General features: G+C 43.1%; 1 protein-coding gene across 2 annotated transcripts in view; it reads right to left on the bottom strand.

Moving 5' to 3' along the window:
• ATP8A2 (ATPase phospholipid transporting 8A2) overlaps window positions 1-24,380 on the bottom strand; it is a 576,493-nt gene that overhangs the window by 367,535 nt on the left and 184,578 nt on the right. For both annotated transcript variants that reach the window (XM_075265950.1, XM_075265949.1), the window contains 4 exons: window positions 21,885-21,969; window positions 16,923-17,062; window positions 14,757-14,895; window positions 13,844-13,908 (listed from right to left, as the gene is read on the bottom strand). In XM_075265950.1, the coding sequence (XP_075122051.1) occupies window positions 13,844-13,908; window positions 14,757-14,895; window positions 16,923-17,062; window positions 21,885-21,969 (429 nt within the window). The remainder of the gene's footprint in view (window positions 1-13,843; window positions 13,909-14,756; window positions 14,896-16,922; window positions 17,063-21,884; window positions 21,970-24,380) is intronic.

Consider the following 24,380-nt stretch of genomic DNA (forward strand, 5'->3'; position numbering starts at 1 on the left):
TTATAATTCACTAGCAGAATTCTGACCTAATCTGTTAGTCGGGTTCCTAGAGGTAGAGTATAGATTTAGAGGAGTGGGGGATAAGGCACCAAGTTAACATCAATTACTAGGCACCCCTCCTACCAAGCCTGGTAATAGTCATCCACAGTAGAACTCCGTACTATTACTCCCCTCCACTTAGCAGCATTGGTTCCTGTTATTATTTCAGCTTGTACAAATTCTGCTGTGTTAAGATAGATGTATGATATTTATTTCTCCAAGCCTCCTCATACACATGCACTGGGTTCTGCCGAACTTGCGCTAATATTAGGGAGAGGGGAAGGAGCCAGTGGTAGACAGCTCTGGTAACAATTTATCTTAGGCCCGATTCACATCTGCGTTCTGTATTCCGTTTGGGGAGTCTGCTTGGAATACCGAATGCATTAAAAAGCGGTGAGCAATGAAACCGCACAGACCCCATAGACTATAATGGGGTCCGTGTGCCTTCCGCACGGTAACTGCATGGATCATGCAGAGACAAAAGTGCTTCTTGAATTACTTTTGTCTTCACATGATTCATGCGAACACCGCGCGGAAAACACACGGATCCCATTATAGTCTATAGGGTCTGTGCGGTTTCATTGTGTTTGATATTCAATTTGGTGGGGGGGGGGGGGCCCTAAATGGAATACCAAACGCAGATGTGAACCAGGTCTTATTTGAGAACAAAGTGATTTTAAAAACGAATTTCCGTGTATTGGATTCTTCTCTCCCCTTACATCCGCTTGTCAGGAGGCCCCCATACTCATCGGTGGATTTGGACAATAGCTATGTAATGTGTATGGCTACCTTTAGTAATATTCAAGATAGGAAATTAAATAGCTTGGGCAAATAGACATGTGAGGCATCTAGATCCCAAAAATTTACAAAGACCCCATTCTAGAACATCTGTTCAAACTTACCCAGTCTTTCCCATGGGCAGTAGAGAGTTAAATACCCCTCACAATCCTCTTCTACACTAACATGATTTCCCAAATGGAAGGTAATTTAATAACACTTGAATAGCTGGAGCTTGCATGTACTTAAGACTCGAAAAGCCAATTAGCATCAGGAATTCTGTAATTATTCCTGTGCCTGTAATTTTAGACAATGGCGGCCGAGTGCGCAGAATGGTACAGTTAATTGCAGATTTGTATTACTCTCTTCAACTATACTTCTAATCAGCACTACAAAAGGGCGATCCTTGTCCCCGGACCCTTCCAAAAGAGGAGGACGCAGAATAGAAAGGCCTTCCCGCTCATTCATCTTCTCGTGCTCATGTTTCTTCAGATTACTCGAGACAGCTCCTGCAACTTTTTAGTTTTTAGTCGGCGCTCTTTGATTTCCTAAAACAAAGGTAAAGAACTCTAAAAGCTGAAAGCATTACAAATGACACTCATCTGAAGTCCCACTGCGGCGTCCTGGTTAATGCTGAATGCCGCTAGCGATTTCTTTTTTAAGGAAGGGGGCTCATTATCAAAGTGATTTTTTTCATTCCCACTTTAAAGTACTTTGCTATGTTTATCGCTCCGTCAGATACCCTCGATATAGGAAAAAAGGCACTTATGTGCAACTGCAGGTAATGCGGTACTTGGGCTCGAAGGACTAGGGAGAAATATTCGGAGGCACCTCCTGTTACGGGTTATAGAGGTCATTTGGGTTTGGCATCTCCTTAACATTGCAGGACCCCAGAAAAATGGTGATTGATGGCTGATTCAAACTGTTTACGGTGAAAATACTGTGCAACGGAGGGAAGAGGTTTATAGGTAGGAGAATCTGAGCCAGTAATACTATATTAAAGGGGCTCTATCATTGAAAAAAGTCATTTTTAACTAAGCACATACTTGCATAGCCTTTAGAAAGTCTATTCCACACCTACCTTTTGTATGTAAATCGCCTCAGTAGTTTAGGAAGCCCATTTTTATTCATATGCTAATTAGCTTCTCTGTGCACCCTGGAAGTCTCTTCGTGCACTGTCTTCTGTATATACAGAACAGGTTGCTGCTGCTGCTGACTCCTCCTCCCTGCTCTCATACACAGCACACAGCAGGGAGAGGAGAGCTGGCTGACAACTTCCTGTGCATGGAGGAGCCTAATTAGCATATGAATAAAACTGACTTATTCAAACACTACTGAGGCAATTTACATACTAAAGGTAAGAGTGGAATAGCCTTTCTAAAGGCTATGCCAGGATGTGATTAGCTAAAAATGACTTTTGCCAATGATAGAGCCCCTTTAATACAGTGGTCTAGTCTAGGGCGCCAACTTTACAAACATCTCAGGGTCAATAGTCTAGCAAATCTGCTACTGCCACAACTTTAGCTTTAACATATGGAAAACAACATGTTCACTCTATACTAATAAAAACTTCCCTAACCACTCCTAATATTCCCCAACGTAATTTTTTCATATCTACAAATACCAAATAAGTCATGAATTTTTTTTATGTGGTTTCTGATCTTTTTTGATGCTTGCTTCTGGCTCTCTATTTCTGTTATCAGGGTGTGCCGACAGCAGTTGATCAATATGGTGTCAGGTCTTGAATCCCAACAATCTGATGACCTAAGGATAAGATATCAATATGACAATGCCAGATAACAAGAGATGAGCGAGTAGTATTCAATCGAATACCTTGCCGCCATAGGAATGGGTGTAAGCGGCTGAACACCAGGGGGTTAAGAGCATCGAATATTCGCTCATCACTACAGATAACTCCTTTAGGCAAAGGCCCCACATGGTGTTAAAGCTGCTTTACTTGTTGAAGATTTGCTGAGGTTTTTTTGAGCCAAAGTCAGGAATGGACACAAAAGGAATGGGAAATGTATACTGTAAGAAGTTCTTATATTTCTACCTTCTGCTCAATCCACTCCTATAGCCCATGTACAGGCCGTGTATTTCACCCTCTGTCCAGACTTGAGCTTAGGGGAGACGCCGGCAAATGCAAAGCGCACCTAATATACATGCGCGGGAAGTCACACTACACCCAGAAGTGCCTGGTGTTTTTTTCCTAAAAGATTCCCTTTAAACACTGTCTATTAGGGTGAGTTCACACTGAGTATACGCCAGCTTATTCTGAATGTAAAACACGTTCAGAATCAGCGGCGTATAAAGCAGTTCCCATTCATTTCTAGGGGAGCCGGCATACGAGCTCCCATAGAAATGAATGGGCTGCTTTTTTCACTACGAGCACTCCCATTGAAGTGAATGGAAAGTGCCCGCGTGTACGGCTAGCTCTGCTCATGCCGAGCCGTACACGCGGGCACTTTCCATTCACTTCAATGGGAGTGCTTGTAGTGAAAAAATCAGCCCATTCCCTATCCCTATGGGGAGCACTCGTATGACGGCTCCCATAGAAACGAATGGGAACTGGGGCCACACGGTGGCTCAGTGGTTAGCACTGCAGCCTTGCAGCACTGGAGTCCTGGTGTTCAAATCCCGCCAAGGGCATAAAACCATTTGCAAGGAGTTTGTACGTTCTCCTCGTGTTTGCATGGATTTCCATCCCATATTCCAAAAAAAGACATACTGATAGGGAAAAATGTACATTGTGAGCTTTATGTGGGGCTCACAATCTACATTTAAAAAAAAAAAAAAAAAGAAATGAATGGGAACTGCTTTATATGCCGCTGATTCTGAATGTGTTTTACGTTCAGAATAAGGCCGGGTTCACACAGAGTATTGTGGCTCGTCATTTGGTACGTACACGCCGCGGGATCTTTTGTGGGCCGTATACGCTCCCATTGTTTTCAATGGGAGCCGATACCGTATACACGGCGCTATTTTGCATGTACGTACCAAATGACGAGCCACAATACTCCGTGTGAACCCGGCCTAATAGATTGTTCACCTTGTACAACAAATGGGCAGGGCTTGTTGAAATGGGGGCATGATTTAATATGCTATACAATTATAGCCACAAAAATAAGTCAATTAATAAGTAGGGTAAAGTTAGATCAGGCAGTCTAAGGGTTAGTTCATACAGAGGAATTTGTCGCTGATTCTGCCCCTGAATCTGGAGCAGATTACTCCCGGATCCCCCTCCCATTGTTTTCAATGAGAGGCAGAGATCTCAGCAGGATAGAGAAAAAAAAAAAGTATCCTGCTCGATCTTGCCACAAATTCCGCTCGCAGGGTCCGCAGCTCAACACTCCTTATTAGGCCCTTTCATCCAGGCCTAACTAGGAGCAGGATGCCATGATGGAATGCTGATACCTTGCATTGACATCCCGTCGCAGTCAGCCACGCAAAATAGCCGGCGGCGGAAAATGAAGAGGAATTTCCTCTTAATTTTCCACTGTGTACTGACCCTTAAACTGCAGGGGATTTTCAACCGGCATTAGACACGTGCTGTTTAAGGGCTAGTTCGCACTGAGTTTTTGCAGGCGAATTTTGATGCAGAATCCACCTCAAAATCCGCCTGCAAAAATGGCTCCCATTGACTTCAAAGGGAGCCGCTTGCATTTTTTCCGCTAGCTAGTAATGGAAAAAAGGAGTGAGATGCCCTATCTTGCCGCGGATTCTGCGGCTGAGTCAGCCATGGTGTCCGTGGCTCGAGACACACTCCTGTTTAGGCAGGATGCCGCGAAGGAATGCTGATGCTGCATCAGCATCCCGTCGAGGCTAGGTGCGTGTGAACATACCCTGAGACTATCTAGTCTAGACTAAAAGTTAGACAGTTTTAGTTGATCAATGTATTTATTCTTTATGGAAATTTTATCAATATAACCCGTAAAAAGAGATTCAACTGCATCCATATTTTACAATTCCCTTGTGGATGATATAGAGTATCTGAGCACTTAAACAGACTGGGTGGCCCTATTTCCTACAGATGAATCCCTGGTTGCGTCCTGTCAGCGCTGCCATTCTTGTACAGCAAGTGTAATACAGACAGGAGGAGGCGACTACTTCTGCTCCCCGTGCTGCAGTCAGACGTACACACTTCAATTACATACAATATTGGACTAGCGGTGACAGCAGGTCAGTAGGTTAAATGTTAATAGAAGTTTGCAGACCTACAGTAACATATGACTAAGATTGCAGAATAAGTAGCAGGAAAATAAATAAGGCTGAGGCTTCATGGTGCAGAAAAGCAGCCTTTTTTTGTTGCAGAATTCGCTGCGAGATTTTTTGGGTTGTGTTGATGGGGGGGGGGGGTTAAGCCAAAGCCATACCCGGCACTATTAACCCCAATAGTGTCCCCTGCACACAGTATTAACCCCAATAGTGTCCCCTGCACACAGTATTAACCCCAATAGTGTCCCCTGCACACAGTATTAACCCCAATAGTGTCCCTTGCATACAGTATTAACCCCAATAGTGTCCCCTGCACACAGTATTAACCCCAATAGTGGCCCCTGCAAACAGTATTAACCCCAATAGTGGCCCCTGCACACAGTATTATGTCCCTCTGTGGACACCCATAAACAATTATTATACTCTGGGGTCTTTTCAGACCCCAGAGTATAATAATCGGAGACCCGGGGAATAAAAACATTAAAAAAACCCAAAAAACACTGTTGCTTCTTACCTGTTCCCCGGCTCCTGTGCTGTGCTGTCGTCCTGTGCTGACCAGCGCTCGCGTCCTTCGTTAATGACGTCGGACGTCACATGACCCGGGAAGCATGCCGGGTTCATGTGACGTCAGACAACAGTAGGACGGAGGCCTGGCAGGATCGCGGAGAGGTAAGTAACAGTGTTTTTTATGTTCCCTTACCTCTCCGATCCGCCGATCATTATACTCGGGGGTCTGCAAAGACCCCCGAGTATAATGATAGCCCCTGTGGGGCCCGCGGTGTCACTTGCCGATCCCGGCCCAGCCAGGATCGGCAAGTGAATAGGGCCCGTAACTGCCTATTGAAAAAAAACCGCAGCGGTAGCGGCTGTCACCGGGCCCCCTAATGGCCCGGGCCCTGTGGCAGCTGCTACTGCTGCTACCACGGTAGTTACGCCACTGATTTACAACTATAAGGCTAACACCCCAATTTGCAGCTTTGCAGCTTTTGTTGCAGATTTTGCTGCATTTTTTTGAGCCAAACCTAGGAGTGGCTACTCAAGGAATGAGAAATATATAGGAAGCTCTTATACCTCTACCTTCTGCGTCAACCACTCCTGATTTTGGCTCAAAAAACCGCAACAAAAAAGCTGCAGTTTGGCAATGTGGGGCCGTAGCCTAAAAGCAGCTGTTCTGCAACGCGGAGCCTTGACTTATAACTAGAATCACACATGCAGCTTTCGATACATCTTTTGAAGAGTTTATTTATTTTTTTGAAAGGCCATAAAGACGTTCCTATATACGTCGCATCATTTTTTTGCCTAAATAGTTACATTAAAAACCTAACCAAAAACTGCACATAAATCCAACCTTTGACCTTCTTCACCCACACCATAAAAAATGACTCCCATGAAAGTACCATAAGGAGTTACACTGTTGAGGTCTGAGGGTATACCCGCATTGCTGTAGCCCGTTCATCAACAGGTCTCTCACTGAGATATTGCTGTTCTTGTTAATATGCAAATAAAGTTCTTTTGAGCAACAAGGGCGGTGCCATTGCTCCAAAAAGCTTGTTTGCATATTGGCAAGAACAGCAATCTCTCAGCACCAGAGGCACCAATTAAGGGGAAAACATCATTTGATTTGGGTGACCCTAACCTATCTATTTGCGAGGCTGGGTTGTGGTGACAGACACACAGCAATCAAGAACATGCCCAAAGTTCCCCGGAGTGTTCCATGTGAATGAAACAATGGTGCACATGTGGCCAACACTCTATTCACTTCTATGGGGCTACTAGGTCAGCAGTCCTCTGGCTACACACGTGCACTACTGCTCCATTCACATGGAGTATTCAGAAGAACTTCAGGTCCCCATTCTCTTGAGCAGATGGATCCTCACCATAGCCTTATCTTGTGGAAACACCGATGGCCTATTCTCAGGCTATACATCCATGTCTGATGAGGCCTGAGCTTCGCGACTTCAATCGATTGGCACACTGAAGGGGTTGCTGTGCCAGCTGTGTCAGGCACGACTGGCAAGGGTGGTAATTCTGAACTCTGACACGGTCCACCTCTGATTGAAGTTCTGTGTCATGCCCCCTTACCACCCCTGCCTGACACCACCCACTTGACATTAGGGAGCCTAGATAGCATATCATATACCAAAACTATCTGCACTAATGCCTGTTAAAGGATAAAGCTCAAGTTTTTGGAGGTGGTCCTTTTCAATACAAAAGTAATCACTTTTACTAGTTTGTGTCTACATACTCTATACTGCATATATAAGCTACATAAATACACATTTTATGGCACATGCCAGCAACTATTAGTAGAAAAGTGCACCAGAGGTCATCGTACACATCCCTGCGCATTTCACAACATACACAAATCCTCAAGTGATCCCCACGGCCCACAAATGTCAGAATACTTAAAATAATGTCCGACTCTGAGATTAACTTGATTCATTCAGTGTCGGAAAGAGACAGAAACTATTCCAAAATCACAAAGGTATAAGAAGATTTGATGCAAAGCATTCCTAGAAGAATTCATTCCTGCAGATAATCTATGAGGGATCGCTCTCCATAAAATAACACCGTACCTTTCCCCCCTATTCCTACAAAGCTGCAGGAATGGTTCCCTGCGGAGAGAGCCATTTGCAATGGAAAGAACAGACGTGATTGATTGCATCTCATCAATAACCAGTTTTTGAGGTGGTTAGATGGAGATCAAAACACTTACTCAATCGCCAGTTTTTGCAACGCTTGAAGATAAGATTAAAAAAATATCACAAAAAAAAAAAAAAACACAACAAAAACAAAGACAAAAGGAAAATAAATAAAATCTCCGAGAAGGAAAACATCAAACTGCAAACGGAATGTTTTACAATTATCTCAGAATTTCTACACTCGGAATGGAAGAGACTTCTTTGTTGGTTTGGATCTGCTTCATTTAACCAACATAACAATTACCCAAGAAAATATAAATATCTTCAATCCACCGGCATTTATTCACATCAGAAATACACATCAGCTCCGGCTTCAAAGGCTAAGCTAAGATTCTACAGCTAGATGTGCTATTTGTGTTTAATATCAAACTAATGATGAGAAAAAGTCATGAAATTTAGCAGAGGGGATACACATGATCTATAGCAGGCGGGTCATCGGGAATATTGTGATACGCTCCAGGTATTTATCTAGTATATCATGGCAAATGCCCCAGGGGGTGGGCAGGGACCAGAAGACAGTTACTGGACAATAGATATAATATTTAGGGTGGTTTCACGCTTTTGTTTTTGTGCTTTTTTTGGAAAAACGTCACTGCAATTTTTAAAGCAAAGAAAGAAGTGGATCCTATGTAAAGTCGTCCTTACTTTATACTGTATATCCCCTTCATATTACCGTATATACTCGAGTATAAGCTGAATTTCTCAGCCCAGTTTTTGTGCTGAAAAAGCCCCCCTCGGCTTATACTCGAGTCAGCAAAAAAAAAAAAAAATGTTTTTTTTTTTTTTTTTAGGCGGTGGGGGTCTATGACCAGCCGCAATAGTAATGTATAGAATCTCCCATAAAATAGTGCAAAAAAAAAAAAGATTTAAAAAAAATAAAAGTTCTAAATCACTCTCACTTTCCCTAGAATACATATAAAAGTAGAAAATGACTGTGAAACACATACACATTAGGCATCTCTGTGTCTGAAAGTGCCCAGTCTACTGAATATAGAGGATCTGCAGTGCTCCTGTTCCGTCGGGAAGGGGTTAATAGGAGCACTGCAGATACTCTATATACAGCCAGACTGAATTCCAAGTGGGGGAAGTAAAAACAGTCCTCAAGCTCAGGGAAGGGGCAGACTGACAACCAAAACACCCCCTCCCCTTCCCCAGCACCCAGCAACTACTGCACCCAAAAACTCCGACCACTTTAATTTTTGAAATTTTCCAGTAGCTGCTTCATTTCCCCCCCTCGGCTTATACTCGAGTCAATAAGTTTTCCCAGTTTTTTGTGGTAAAATTAGGGGCCTCGGCTTATATTCGGGTCGCTTATACTCGAGTATATACGGTAAATCCACTCCTGGCTTTTGCTAAAAAAAAAAAAAAAAACTGCATAAAAAAATTGGCACAAAAACTGTGACAATATGTTTAAAAATGTAAATCCAATTATTAAAATAGAAATAATACAGAAAATAAGAATCTTTGTGCAGAAAGGATTTTTCTTTTATACATATCACAGACTGCTTTCCTACTTCGTAACATAGAAGTCTATGGAGAGGTAAGGTTGTGCAGGAGGCTGCTGTAGGGGACACATTCTCCTGCTGTTGCTAGACACTACTACACTTAGGAGGGGGCCCCATGGGAAAAATTGCAGCATTTTACAGTACAGGCAAAGTGAATGGGATTCTAGTGAGGCAAAAACCGCCGTGCAGACATGCCACGATTTGCAAAACCAACGCAGATTTGGAAATTGCAGCATATCAATTATACCTACGAAAATGCTAGCGGTTTCCCCATAGGTATAATTTTAACAGAAGGTCGTAGAGAAAAACTCCACAAACTTTCTGTTTAAAGTGCTGCGGGAAGAACTGCAATGCGTTGCCGCTGCAGTTTTTTCCACAGTGCTTTATTGGTGCAGGACGTCCCGTGGGGCCTTAGCCTTAGATAGATTTTTTATTTCTACTATACTTTGTAAGATAAGTCTTTGCCACTGGACAGAATGAGGTAATAAAGCAGCCGTGAAAATTATATTAACAGGGTTATCCAGGAAATAATGAAGTTTACCAGGGCATTCCCAGGTAGTCCACAGAAGTCTATGGAGAGGTTAGGTGGTGCAGGAGGCTGCTGAAGGGGACACATTCTCCTGCAGTTGTTAGACTGTACTACACTTAGGCTGTATTCACACGGAGTAACGCCAGTGTGTATCACAGCCGTACATGCCGGCGTTACAGCAGGGCTGCCGTACACTTCCCATTCATCTCTATGGGAGCCGGCATGCGAGCGCTCCCCATAGAAATGAATGGGCTGCTTCTTTCACTCTGAGCAGTCCCATTGAAGTGAATGGGAAGTGCCGGCGTGTACGCTCCGGCATGAGCACTTCAATGGGACTGCTCGCAGTGAAAGAAGCAGCCCATTCATTTCTATGGGGAGTGCTCGTATGCCGGCTCCCATAGAGATGAATGGGAAGTGTACGGCAGCCCTGCTGTAACGCCGGCGTGTACGGCTGTGATACACGCTGGCGTTACTCCGTGTGAATACAGCCTTATATAGCTTTTTTGGGCTCTACTATACTTTGTAGGATAAGTCTTTGCCACTGGACAGAACCAGGTAATAAATGAGTTACTAGCAGGAAGCAGCCGTGAAAATTATGTTAACGGGGTTATCCAGGGAATAATAAAGTTTACCAGGGCATTCCCTGAACTAGGTAGGCCCGAGTGTCCCAAAGTTACCTTTGTGAAAGACAGCTACCTCACCTGCTGATGATCTAACTCTCGGTCACATGAATGGCTCCACTTTATTGTTATTAGATGGCGTGTCAGCAGTTGAGGCAGTGGAATAAGAGTCCTGGCCTCCCCAGCCGTCTTCCACACGGGTAACTTTGGGTCTCTGGGGTACATATTAGCATAGCTCCCCACCGTCCCAGATCCCATGGGACAGTCCCAATTTTAGACTGCTGCCACCCTTTCCCCGATCACCACATCCTCTTATCCCAGTTAAAAGGCTGAATACAGTACTCAGTAAAACCTGTCTGATATTACATGGTCACGTGAATGGGTAGGCATGTCTTTGTATCCCGTGCAGTGCAGGAAGATGGAGAGATGTGGGGTGTAAGGTACTGGGAGGGGGGATGTGTGGGGTGCAGGGTGGACTGTGTGTGTGGAGGGAGATGTGGGGTCAATGGGTGTACCGTGGAGGAGAAAAATGTGGGGTGCTTGGGTGTACTATGGGGGGGAGAGATGTGGGGTGAAGGGTGTACCCAATGAGAAATGGATAGGAATGGGCGGAGTCCATTTAGAAGTGGGTGGAGCTAAATTTGCCATGGTCCGCCCACATTTTGTCCCTCTTTCTGTCCTTTAAAATTTGGGAGGTATGTATTAGTAATATAGTTTAATCAGTGTACTGCTAAGCTTTATTTACCGCCTGGAATAACTCCTTTAATACCCTACGTTGTACCAAAGGGTGCTGGCACACGATATGTTGCGTACACCTGGCTCTACTACCGTTTTTTTCCAATTATATTACATCATGTGTATGCATTCTACTTCCGTACTATGTACCAAAAACTTCAGAATCAGCAATATCCAATACACGTCAAATTATAATTTAAATTATTTTTTTATCTCGAATGATATTTTTGACCTCTATAGCACACCATTCTATACGATACCTAGATGACTTAGACCAGCCGTGTGAATGCACCATTCATCCTAAGTAACACAATCAGTATAACACCACAGTATATGGCAAGCGTTTCCCTACTAGAAAAGTTGGCCGGCATTTGGTTCAGCGAGGCCCAATTTATTCCTCGCATGATTTATGGAGACCTTAAGAAAATATAACTTCAACATAAAATCAAAATGTGATCAAAATCCCATTAACTATGAAATTAACATTCCTTTATGTATAGAAAAATATTTGTACAAAAATCTCCAAGTTCTACAAACCACTTCCAATTATATTCTGTCCAAAAATGTAAATTTAAGCAGAAGTGTCATTAATCTTGGGCCGTTTATGACAGAATAACACTATTGTAGTATATACAGGATCCCGAGCGCACTGGATTAACTATTTAGTAGTCAGGGTGTGCAATGTGCTGCAGAGCTGATGACTTCATCGGTGATTTCACAATCTTTTTTTAACCCACAGACATGAACAGAATTAGTAAAATTAATGGGGTTGTCTAGTATATTAAACTGCGCTACCCATCTGTTCTCCAGGTCCGCTTAGGGAAACCTAATCCGCTTAGGGTTAAGGCCTCACAGGGCGTCCCGCAGCAAAAAAGCGATGTGGATAAAACCGCGGCAGCAACTCATCACGATTCTTCCCGCAGAGCTTAAAGGTGCATTCACACTATGGATACGGTGACTGATTCTGAACGTTAAAACACGGTCAGAATCAGCGCGTATAAAGCAGATCCCATTCATTTCAATAGGAGCCGGCATACGAGCGCTCCCCATTGAAATGAATGGGCTGCTTTTTTCTCTAGGAGTGCTCCCATTGAAGTGAATGGAAAGTGCTCACGTGTACGGCTCGCTGTGTGAAGGGGCCCGGCGCTCGGCTCTTTGCGAGCCGTACACGTGAGCGCTTCCCATTCACTTCAATGGGAGCGCTCGTAGAGAAAAAAGCATCCTATTCATTTCAATGGGGAGCGCTTGTATGCCGGCTCTAATTGAAATGAATGGGATCTGCTTTATACACGCTGATTCTGAACGTGTTTTAACCGCATTTTTTACCGCAAAGAGGGCATGGAATTCACTAGTATCCCATCCACTTTACCCTGACTGTAAAACGCCATGACCTAAAAAGTGGTTACCACCCCGAAAATGCAGAGAGAAAAGTCCTGCCCTAAACGGAATCCAAGCGCAGATCTAACCTAGTCTAAATGTGGTGTTGCCATACTCATCTCATCTCATACTGACCCACAGAATACAGTTAATATGATGCAAAAATAGAATTCTACAATAAAAAATTTTTAAGGCAAGCACACATATGGCTATGCTAAAAACAAAATTAAAAAATTTAAAAAAGTACTGGCTCGTGGAAGAATATGAAGAAAATGGAATAAAAAAAATTAAATCGGCCTGGTTTTTAATAAGTTAAATAAAATGAAAGTTATACTGCGTGTATATTTCCATTAAATTACACTATATATCAATCAATTCATCTCCTCCTGCTCTGTAACATGTTGTCTGCAGACCATATTCCACTATCAGTATAAGGGGGCATTCACACGGAGGAAATTGGCGCTGATTCTGCTGCGAGTTATCGTGCCAGAATCAGAGCTGAAAAAAAAGACTCCCATTGACTTCAATGGGTTCCGTTTTCTGTGCGGAACCCATTGAAATCAATGGGACAAAAAGCCTCCCATTGATTTCAATGGGTTCTGCGCGGAAAATGGAACTCATTGAAGTCAATGGGAGTCTTTTTTTCAGCGCTGATTCTGTTGCGAGTTATTGTTGCAGAATCAGCGCCAACTTCCTCCGTGTGAATGCCCCCTAACAGGTTCCCTTTAACACTCTGTTCACTCTAGCCTTATTCACATGTTTGAGTCTATCTGGGGAAGATGGCAGTATTTGCCAGAAGTTGGGTGAATGCAACCCACAGCATTATAGTGACATCTGATCCACTGAGCTCCCGAATAACCAGAATACTACTATATCTGTAAAGCGCTGCGGTATATGATGGTGCTATATAAATAAGGAAATAAATACTGAACTAAGAGTTCTGTACAGTGGCGATCCGACCCTATTCCTGCACAGGACTCAATGTGAATACGCCACGAAGACCTGTCACCGAGTACACAATGTTAAGTATTTCCTTTGATTCTCGCTGTGCTCCTGATCAATATGGCGGTTTTTTATACACATATATTGTTTAAACAATTCATCCACATGTTCAAAAGATTAAGATACTGCAGGATTATACAGAGTAGACTGACTATTGTAAGAAGATCACAGTCTGCAGCCATCAAGAGCACCAGAATATCAATGGAAACCTGATAGACTCTAATAAAAGTCTTGTCCACAATTATTATTACAGAGATTTCCTGCTGCACCAAGTTTCATTTTAACAAAGTCGGATAAAATGCAAGAGTATTATAACAGCAAGAAGGAATAACAGGTACTCACATCCAGAGAGTCTTCATTCACCAGTATGAGTGACATTGTCTGCGAGACTAGCCTGCACGAGTATCCTGCCAAATACAGAGACAGCTGTCAGCAACAAAGCAGTAGAGTATTGAACAGAATTACAGTATACACAATGGGGCCGCTTTAATAAGACTGGTATTTTGTACGTCAGTCTTAATACAGGCCCTGACAATTGCAAGGCTCCCAAAATTATCAAGAGGCTCTGGACTCTCAATAAATCAGGCAAACACCCATCTGCCAGAATGGGAATGGCAGTCTACACCAGTCAAGCCCTGGTATATATTTCCTGTATAACTCTCGCCAGAAAACCCCTTTGGGCCCATTCACATGGAGTTTTTTGGTGAGGATTTTGGTGCTGAATTCGTGTCAGAATCAACGTGCAAAAAAAAAGCCTTCCCAATAGAGTTCTATGGGTTCTGCTAGCAGAAAAAAAGCTTCCTTCAGGCGGATTCCACCTGCAAAAACCAACGCAGTCAATGGGAGGTGGAAAATCCATGTGGAATTGGCAAACAACGCGTGGAAAAACCGCTAGCGGATATTTCAAGGTCTATACACTGTGCTGGAGGAGAAAACCATTTCCTAATTCCTGAAGCCGATTTTTTCCTTGCCAAAAATACTCAGTGTGAATGGACCTTTTGAGGCCAGGGCTCCATGTGGTGTAAACACTGCGGCAAAAACAGTCCCTGCAAAGTGGATGGGATTCTAGCAAAGAAAATACCTGCAAAGGAAATGCTGTGACTTTCAAAACCGTTGCATTTTTGGAAATCACAGCATGTCAATTATGCCAATGGAAATGCCGGCAGTTTCCGTAGAGTATAATGAAAGCAGAAGGTTTGCAGAGGAAAACCTGCGGACTTTCTATGAAAAGCAATGAACGAGTTACAATGAATACCTATGTTGATGGCAGTCTCTTGTTTGTCTCCCGTTAACACCCAGATTTTGATTTCTGCTTTCATCAATGTGGCGATAGTTTCCGGGACTCCTCCTTGCAGCTGGTCCTCAATCGCTGTGGCCCCAAGAAGCATCAAGTTCTGGAAAAATTGAAAAGTTGAAAATGCTAAGCTGAGAAATGTGAGAAATGCAGATACTAGAATAATAGCGCTCATTCTCAGGATTAGTAAATTGATAGTTGAACACTTTATGTAGCCAGTTACACCTATTGAAGGAGTTATCCAAGGAGTAATAAAGCGTCTAAGTACATCCCCTGCACTGGTTACGCTTTATTACTAATATAAACCCCAGTCCTCCGGAGCCCAGCTTATTACCTGTGTGGAGGGCAGTTGGGGAGGCAGGAACTCCCATTCCCCTGTCTCCCCCACAGCCACTCCAAATCTCACTGAAATCACTGACTCCCCTCTACTTGGACCACAGCCCTATTACACAGACTAGAGTCAAACCAAAAGTCAGAACATCAGCAGGGGTGGAAGAGGAACAAAAGTTCTGGCCTCCCCAGCTGCACTCCACATACGGGGCTCTGGGGTGTATGTTAATAATAAAGATTCACCCATTTACACTTGCACCCATGACCCAATAGAGTGAATGGGACTAGGAGAACAAGTCAAAGAACAAAAAGATTGTGCATGGTTGAAGTCCAACATCCAAGCCTTCTTATCCCCAACATCTGCCATCATGAAAAAGTCAGTACACCTTAGATGATCATCTAGAGCTGCCAAATTCAGCAGGGTTTTACTTTAACCCCTTAAAAATTTGTCTTTTGACCGAGGCCCCATGTGGCATAAGCGCCATGATTTTCCCATGATGCAAATGCTGCAGGAAAAATCACAGCATTTTACGGTAAGGGTAAACTGGATGGGATTCTAGCAAAACACATGCCTACTGTGCGGTAATAACCTTGCAGCGGATATGCCGTGGCGTGTCAACTATACCTACAGAAACGCGGGTATGTCTAAAGCACCTTGATGTGTTGCTGCCGCGTTTTTTCCCCCGGCGCTTTTTTGCTATGGGACACCAGGTGGGACCTTAGCCTGAGTGGGCTTTTGTCTCTACCAACATATCCTCTGTACACAGCATAGCATATAAGTATCTGATTTTTGGGATCTCTAATGATCACGCTCCAGTAGTGCAGATAAGTGACCATCATTCCGTCAGCCGCATGGCTTGTGTGGCAGTCGATGCATTCACACAGAGGATTTAGAGGTCCCATTCTTATGATCACTGCAGTCAGACCCTTAGCATTCAGATGCTTAGACCATATCCTATGGGTAGAAGATAAGAGTTGTTAGAGGGAAGACCCTTCTTTATCCATAATAGGTCACTTCCCAACATGATTACTACTTGATGCGAGCAGTATTTGGCTTCCACCACCTGCAAGGTAAGGTATTGCAATGTAATATTAGTATCTTATTAGGACAGTTAGTTACGATATGGCCACCCTTCCACAATCCTGTTACCAATTTAGCTTCAATTGCAGTATTAATAACCCAAACTACAAGCCCTCCTTTCCGTCCATAATCCCCTGTTTCACCTTAGCCCTGCCCTTCTGACAGTCAGCTATCCATAACTATTTAGAGGGATCTTCATACAGGATATTAATTGGTTTCATATTTTCAGGAAAGCCTCAAGGTCTTCACTGCTAAACCCGATGCTTAGGGGACCACATGATAGTGCGGATATTTCATGTTTTTCTTTTTGTGATAATTACAACAGGGTAATAAAGGGTTACGGTGTCACACCGAGCTCTAATATCAAGTTCATGGTGAAGTCATAGCTTGCTATATGTTTTTCCCAAGTGGCCCTGTTCCTTCTTTGTGCCGACAGTCACTGTAAGAAAATATCTCAAGGATCGAAGGGTCTTGTAGCCTGGAGTGCAAGTATTTCAGGGAACAAAAACAAAGTTTACAATACAGACAATATTGTGAAAGTTTCCAGAATGAAGGTGTCATTGGTAATAATGTGATACCGCCATATGCTCAGCAACTTCTTGCAAACACAACAGCAGGGGGAACCCAACCTTTGCCATGGACTGGCTGAGGATCTTGGGAGTTGTAGTGCAGAAACAGCTGCAAAGTCAAAGGTCATCTGACTCTGCATTACTCACCTTTTCTATAAGCTCATAACACTCCTCAAGTTTCTGAACTCTGTCCTTCAGAACCACACTGGCTTCATTGTGGACCTTCAGCCATTCCTTGTACTCGGACTCATCAAGGTCTGTGTATGCAATACACAAAGTCCTCAAGCCTTAACAAAAGGAAATACAAATATTTTATACATATAGGTAAGGAGTCATGTAGAAAGAAAGATAGATACTAGATGGATATACGAAATGTAACTAGATAGATATAGTGTATAGACAGACATTGTCAAATACAACTCATGACTGTAGTATGATGGCCGACAATGAGGCCTCCATGATCAAACTCGATCGTTACTGGATCCTAAACATAATCAGGATTAGTTGTTAAAGACAATAGCGTTCCATCCCATAGAAGTCCAAGGTTCTCAATCACGACAGTGCTACAAACAAAGGCAACGGGGGCTGGTGGTCAGTGGACACCGTGATACAAAATATCCTTCTGCTACGTGTCCTGAAATAGTGAGGGCAGAGACGGGGTATATCTGGATGGTGAACAAGGCAACTGTGGGAGCTGCTTGTGCCTGTGGATCAAGCTATCCTCTCTACTGGTGGTCTCTCTGGAGCCTTCTCGCCTTGTGTACATGCCTTCATGTAACCACTGCTCCAACACCTTCTAACAGCTAAGAGGGTGCAATTCGATGAAACAACCATAGTCTAGTTTCTCTCACTTCAATGATGTGCCCTGGGCCAAATATCTTTGAGTGCATTGTCTATCAGCCAACGCCGTCTCTCGCCAAGAAGTACACTACCCAAAAGTAACCTCTGAGGTTTTTTATAGAACAGTGGGGTAGCATTTTACGCCTACTTTTGGCAAGGCCCAGGGTCTAATCCAACCACACATGTAACCATTTACATAACTGCATGCCAAGTTTTGCACTGACATTTATATGTGGGTACGTTATTTTTTTCGCCTATGAGTGTATTTCTCAACACTTGCATATATATATTGTATATCTAAATACTTGCTGTCGCTAATGCATGTGTGACAGGAGTGGGTAATATACTATAAAGTTTATAAACTATACAACTCAGGAACTAATCTGACAAAGGAAAAAAAAAAACCTTCCATAGACATTAATTAAAAAATAGACCTACATTTTTTGGATTTTGGATATTTGTCTCCTGGGATTTCCTTGAGACACACAAATTGCCCCCAAAAAAGAACAATTCCTTTCTTCTAAAATCTGGATTCTGAGATATATATTCTGGTCCTGGACAAGGCGGTAGATTATACAGCCGGTGTTATGTTAAGCTGCAGCCTGGCCAGCACTATCGCCGAGGACATAAAAAGTGGTGGTGGTGAGACATCGCCCCATTATAAAGCTACTTATCAAACTCCTCGAGATGTTAATACACTTAGAAGTGTCAGGCTTTGATAAAACCTTTAAATCATTCCCGTGCAGAGCGCTCTCATCCAAGAAATGATCATTCCTTAGGTTTTCTTGTAAGATATAGTCATCCTTATCTCTCCAACAAATTTTTCTGGTCTTGTTTAAAGGCTGTCTTGGCTTGGACAAGTATAAGGTATCCGGCAAAAAGTTGTAACACATTATTAAACACATTCTCATTTTTTAATAATTGGATTTAAAGTGACAGCTTGGTTTTACAGCCAAACAATAGTTTTGGATGGGTTACAGAATATTCCGACTTTTAAACAATGTATTAGATTTTTGGGGGGTTTGCAGTCTAGAGTCTTGCAAATTTAGTTTTTCTCATGTTAGTCTGACTCTTTAGGACGGCTTCTTAGAAATAAGAGCCCCATGGGTTTTCAGTGATATGTATGAATCAATTCTCTTTCTGCTGTGCGATTACTATCTCACCACAGCAAGGCGGAGGCAACAGTTGCGGAAAATTTTTTCGCTGCAGATCTTGAAGATCTTGATCTGCATTTTATAATCATTGTATCCTTGCTGTCATAGAAAGCAGCTCTCATTGCACTTGCCCAGATGGAGGGAACTGGAGTCTGGGAGTAGTAAGGGCGGACGACATGTCACCAGTTAGGCCGAGCACACTCAACCACTTTCTCCAGCTATGTTCTTAAGCCAAACACTGCTGAGGGGGGTCATGCAGCACTATATAATGGTGATGGTAGTAGTTTCTCGCGGGGCGCTTCCAGGTGGAGAGGAGACCTCTCTACTCCGAGTCAGTGTAATGGAAGTCAGAAGAGCCCTGATGGTAAGACAGAAATTACCCAGGTAGGTAAATGTGCAGTTGAAACAAGGTGGTAGTTTACTCAGCAACTCAACAGATAAAACAACAAGCAGCTTCCAAATGAGGGTTGTAGTTCTCCAGGGTCCAACTTTCCAGCCTTGGTCTTAGAAGGGTGCCCAGGGATGTTAAGACTTAAAGGATAAACTCCACTCCAACTCCAACTATACCTCCTCTCCTCCACCTCTCCCAGATACTGGGGGTTGTAGTGCAGGGTAGTCCTGACAGGGATCTGGTTACCTTGTATAAAGTTCTTGTCACAGAACTCCATTGCTCCTCCTGGCACAAAGTTCAATCTTTAGACAGCTCAACTCCCTAGCACAGGGCTATCTCTGGTTGAATCTTCCACCTAGGGGCCGTCTGCAAACTGTTAGGCCTCAGTTGTCATTGCTGGCATGCACTGTTTACTGCTCACTGCCACATTCTAGACTCCATTGAGCTCTAAGGATACGTTCACACGGGGATTTCTGGTCTAGTAACTGAGGCTGAGGCCACCTCAGGTTCTGGACCAAAAAACAGGTAGCCACGGCTGAATGCCGATGCACTGCACTGGCATCCAGTCGTGCACTCCGCTCCGGGTTAGGTCCAATGTATGGGCCTAGTCTGGAGGAGGGAGTGTCTTCAGGCCGCATCGCGAGGCGACTCAGCCTGAAGAATGAGCATCTCGCTTCTTTTTTCCGGGAGCCGGAAGAAACAGCTCCCAGAAAAAAGACCTGACCAGCTCCCATTGATTTCAATGGGAGCCGTCTTTTTGGTCAGGATTTTGATGCGGATACGGCCTCAAAATCCTGACCAAAAATCCCTGTGTGAACTCACCCCCACAGTTCATTCAGGAAACCTAAGTATCCAAGACCCCGCCCTGTAGCCTGTGATAAGCCAGGGTTGTACCAAGTGTGGGGCTTGAAATACAATGGGGGAACTACAGGGAACAAAAATGTAATGAGCTGCAGAACACTATGTACAGTACACAGAACACATAAATACAACCCAGAGGCCCAAGAGACAAACAATAAAAGCAGGAGCACTCTGGGGTGCTGCTCATCCTACTTGTATATATGCAGGAGCCAATCAGAAGAGGTAGGGTGGGAGGGAAAGAGGATCCTGAACCAATGAGGAGACAAGAGGTATGTCTGACTACAACAGACTCCTTGTAGTCACAGCTTACAGCTCTGCCCTAATGGATCTTCTAATGATCTTCTAGGCCAGTGACAGTGACAAGGGGACATCCTCTACGTCTGGAGGAGAGAAAGTTTAACTAGCAACAAAGAAGGGGATTCTTTACAGTAAGAACAGCGAGGCTATGGAAGTCTCTGCCCCGGGAAGTGGTGATGGTGGATTCATTGAACCTGTTCAAAGTGGGCCTGGATGCCTTTCTTGAAGAGAACAATATTACGGGTTATCGATTCTAGTTTTTAAGGACACGTTGATCCAGAGTTTTATACTGACTGCCAGAATGGAGTCGGGAAGGAATTTTTTCCCTTGAAATGGGGCAATTGGCGTAATCCTCATGGGGGTTTTTGCCTTCCTCTGGATCAACACTGTAGGGATTGGAGGGTTATAGGTTGGACTTGATGGACTGATGTCTTCATCCAACCTCATCTACTATGTTACTATGTAAAACACAACCAGGCAGTACACAAAGAGAAAATAAGTAGAAGGTAAGTATTAACTACATTTGTTGAACTACCTATCCTTTTAATCTTAAGACTGGCCGTTCCCTCCAAGATCTATTATAAAGTACTATATTTTAGATTTCAGAGCGAGTAAACTTCAAAAATCATGACTTTGCTTCCAGTAAATTGAGAGATCACCATTTTAACAGCCAAATATTTGCTCTTTTTTATTTAAAGCTGAAAATATTTTTCTCTCTTATTTGGATGGAGACACATGGAAAATTTTAAGTTGTGTTTAAGGCGTTGTGTTCTGCGCTGTCATTAATGGAGCGCTGTTGTAGGATGACACATGGGCCATAAAAGAGATACAGTGTCCTTATTAAACATTGACGGCAGTGTCTGCAGAAAGTGTAAAAAATGTTTGCATGGAAAGATTCTCTTCGCTGCAAAGTGTTTTCCATCATGTGCACTGGCATCTTTTACTTGGAATAAATGTAACGTCTAAGGAAAAACGGTATGAGTTTATAGGGTTAGTAGGGGTTTATAGGGTTAAAATATAAGCTTCTTATTTCTGACTCCAACATCTTCTCCTTGCATTATTGGTGTATCCTGTTCCCTACATTTGACCATTCTCAACCACAAGATACCAGATGTCTTTTTGGAGGACCAATTGTCCTGGCTTTTTATCCAGACTACGTCTTTCTTCTTCTTGACTCTGGATTATCCAACATTATTTTGGGGGTTACCTTAGTTATAGTTATAGTCCTTAATTTCGTCTATCAGCTTGATATGCCCTGCTCTGCTCTCTTCTTCAACGTTGTAGGAGACCCAAAGCTTCTGACCATACATATCATTTTTGCTTATCTGGAGTATTAAAATAGTCAATGGTGGTATCACTAGTCATGAGAACCATGCACTTAGTACTAAGTAGCAATCACAGACCCCATACTTGGATTGAGAAAAGGTGAAGGCACCACCACATTCATTCACATGAGGTTCCAACAGATCAACTCCACCCACCTAGGGATGGTCATTATTGATGAAACTTGGGAGACCCCTTTAACCATAATGGTGAGATTCACAGCAATAGGAACAACAGGATTACCTTCAGAAGCAAATTGTTCCAGGTGGTTTAGCGTCTGCTCCATGTATTGGGAATCTCTTGACAGCCTCTCAAATATAACATTATCCTTAAAGATGACAAAAAAAGATAATTCCTTCAGTTAGATGACAACATACAGTTTTCGATACTATAATCTATTTTTTGTTACTGAAGGATGAATTTTCTAATATAGCCATAATGAATCTCATACAATCTAAAACTGTCATCTCTGCAATACTATTCCCATGGTCGGACAGGCCCACAAGAGTAACCAAAGAACCTCAGGTTGGACTAGGCTCTGACACCATAATGGGCACAACAGAAGAATACCTCTGACTTTGAAGATAATAACTATGGTCAACTTTTATGGGACGGTGGCTCAGTGGTTAGCACTGCAACCTTGCAGCGCTGGAGTCCTGGTGTTCAAATCCCGCCAAGGGCATAAAACCATCTGCAAGGAGTTTGTACAGTTAGGGCCAGAAATATTTGGACAGTGACACAAGTTTTGTTATTTTAGCTGTTTACTAAAACATGTTCAGAAATACAATTATATATATAATATGGGCTGAAAGTGCACACTCCCAGCTGCAATATGAGAGTTTCCACATCCAAATCGGAGAAAGGGTTTAGGAATCATAGCTCTGTAATGCATAGCCGCCTCTTTTTCAAGGGACCAAAAGTAATTGGACAATGGACTCTAAGGGCTGCAATTAACTCTGAAGGCGTCTCCCTCGTAAACCTGTAATCAATGAAGTAGTTAAAAGGTCTGGGGTTGATTCCAAGTGTGTGATTTTGCATTTGGAAGCTGTTGCTGTGACCAGACAACATGCGGTCAAAGGAACTCTCAATTGAGGTGAAGCAGAACATCCTGAGGCTGAAAAAAAAAGAAAAAATCCATCAGAGAGATAGCAGACATGCTTGGAGTAGCAAAATCAACAGTCGGGTACATTCTAAGAAAAAAGGAATTGACTGGTGAGCTTGGGAACTCAAAAAGGCCTGGGTGTCCACGGATGACAACAGTGGTGGATGATCGCCGCATACTTTCTTTGGTCAAGAAGAACCCGTTCACAACATCAACTGAAGTCCAGAACACTCTCAGTGAAGTAGGTGTATCTGTCTCTAAGTCAACAGTAAAGAGAAGACTCCATGAAAGTAAATACAAAGGGTTCACATCTAGATGCAAACCATTCATCAATTCCAAAAATAGACAGGCCAGAGTTAAATTTGCTGAAAAACACCTCAAGAAGCCAGCTCAGTTCTGGAAAAGTATTCTATGGACAGATGAGACAAAGATCAACCTGTACCAGAATGATGGGAAGAAAAAAGTTTGGAGAAGAAAGGGAACGGCACATGATCCAAGGCACACCACATCCTCTGTAAAACATGGTGGAGGCAACGTGATGGCATGGGCATGCATGGCTTTCAATGGCACTGGGTCACTTGTGTTTATTGATGACATAACAGCAGACAAGAGTAGCCGGATGAATTCTGAAGTGTACCGGGATATACTTTCAGCCCAGATTCAGCCAAATGCTGCCAAGTTGATCGGACGGCGCTTCATAGTACAGATGGACAATGACCCCAAGCATACAGCCAAAGCTACCCAGGAGTTCATGAGTGCAAAAAAGTGGAACATTCTGCAATGGCCAAGTCAATCACCAGATCTTAACCCAATTGAGCATGCATTTCACTTGCTCAAATCCAGACTTAAAACGGAAAGACCCACAAACAAGCAAGACCTGAAGGCTGCGGCTGTAAAGGCCTGGCAAAGCATTAAGAAGGAGAAAACCCAGCGTTTGGTGATGTCCATGGGTTCCAGACTTAAGGCAGTGATTGCCTCCAAAGGATTCGCAACAAAATATTGAAAATAAAAATATTTTGTTTGGGTTATGTTTATTTGTCCAATTACTTTTGAGCTCCTAAAATGTGGAGTGTTTGTAAAGAAATGTGTACAATTCCTACATTTTCTATCAGATATTTTTGTTCAACCCTTCAAATTAAACATTACAATCTGCACTTGAATTCTGTTGTAGAGGTTTCATTTCAAAACCAATGTGGTGGCATGCAGAGCCCAACTCGCGAAAATTGTGTCACTGTCCAAATATTTCTGGCCCTAACTGTATGTTCTCCCCGTGTTTGCATGGATTTCCATCCCATATTCCAAAGACATACTGATAGGGAAAAAATGTACATTGTGAGCTCTATGGGAGTGATTCACAGATATTACTGGCGATCTGCTCTGTGTGCATAATAATGACTACAAAGCTTACATGGAGCTAAAAGTCAATGTCTACATATTCTGTGCATAAAGAGAAGAGGCCTAAATCTTTATGGTGGACTCAAATGCCTAGTATTGCTGTCAAAAATAACAGAACACCAAAGAAGACCTGCAGAACCCTGTTAGGGTATGTTCACACGGTGGAAGTACATCAGCGTTTCGTCACAGGATCCGCTCCTGATTAGGCCTGGATGAATGGACCTAAGCAGGAGAGGGAGTCT

This window comes from Leptodactylus fuscus, chromosome 2 (assembly GCF_031893055.1).
Source record: "Leptodactylus fuscus isolate aLepFus1 chromosome 2, aLepFus1.hap2, whole genome shotgun sequence".
Classification (NCBI taxonomy): Eukaryota; Metazoa; Chordata; class Amphibia; order Anura; family Leptodactylidae; genus Leptodactylus; species Leptodactylus fuscus.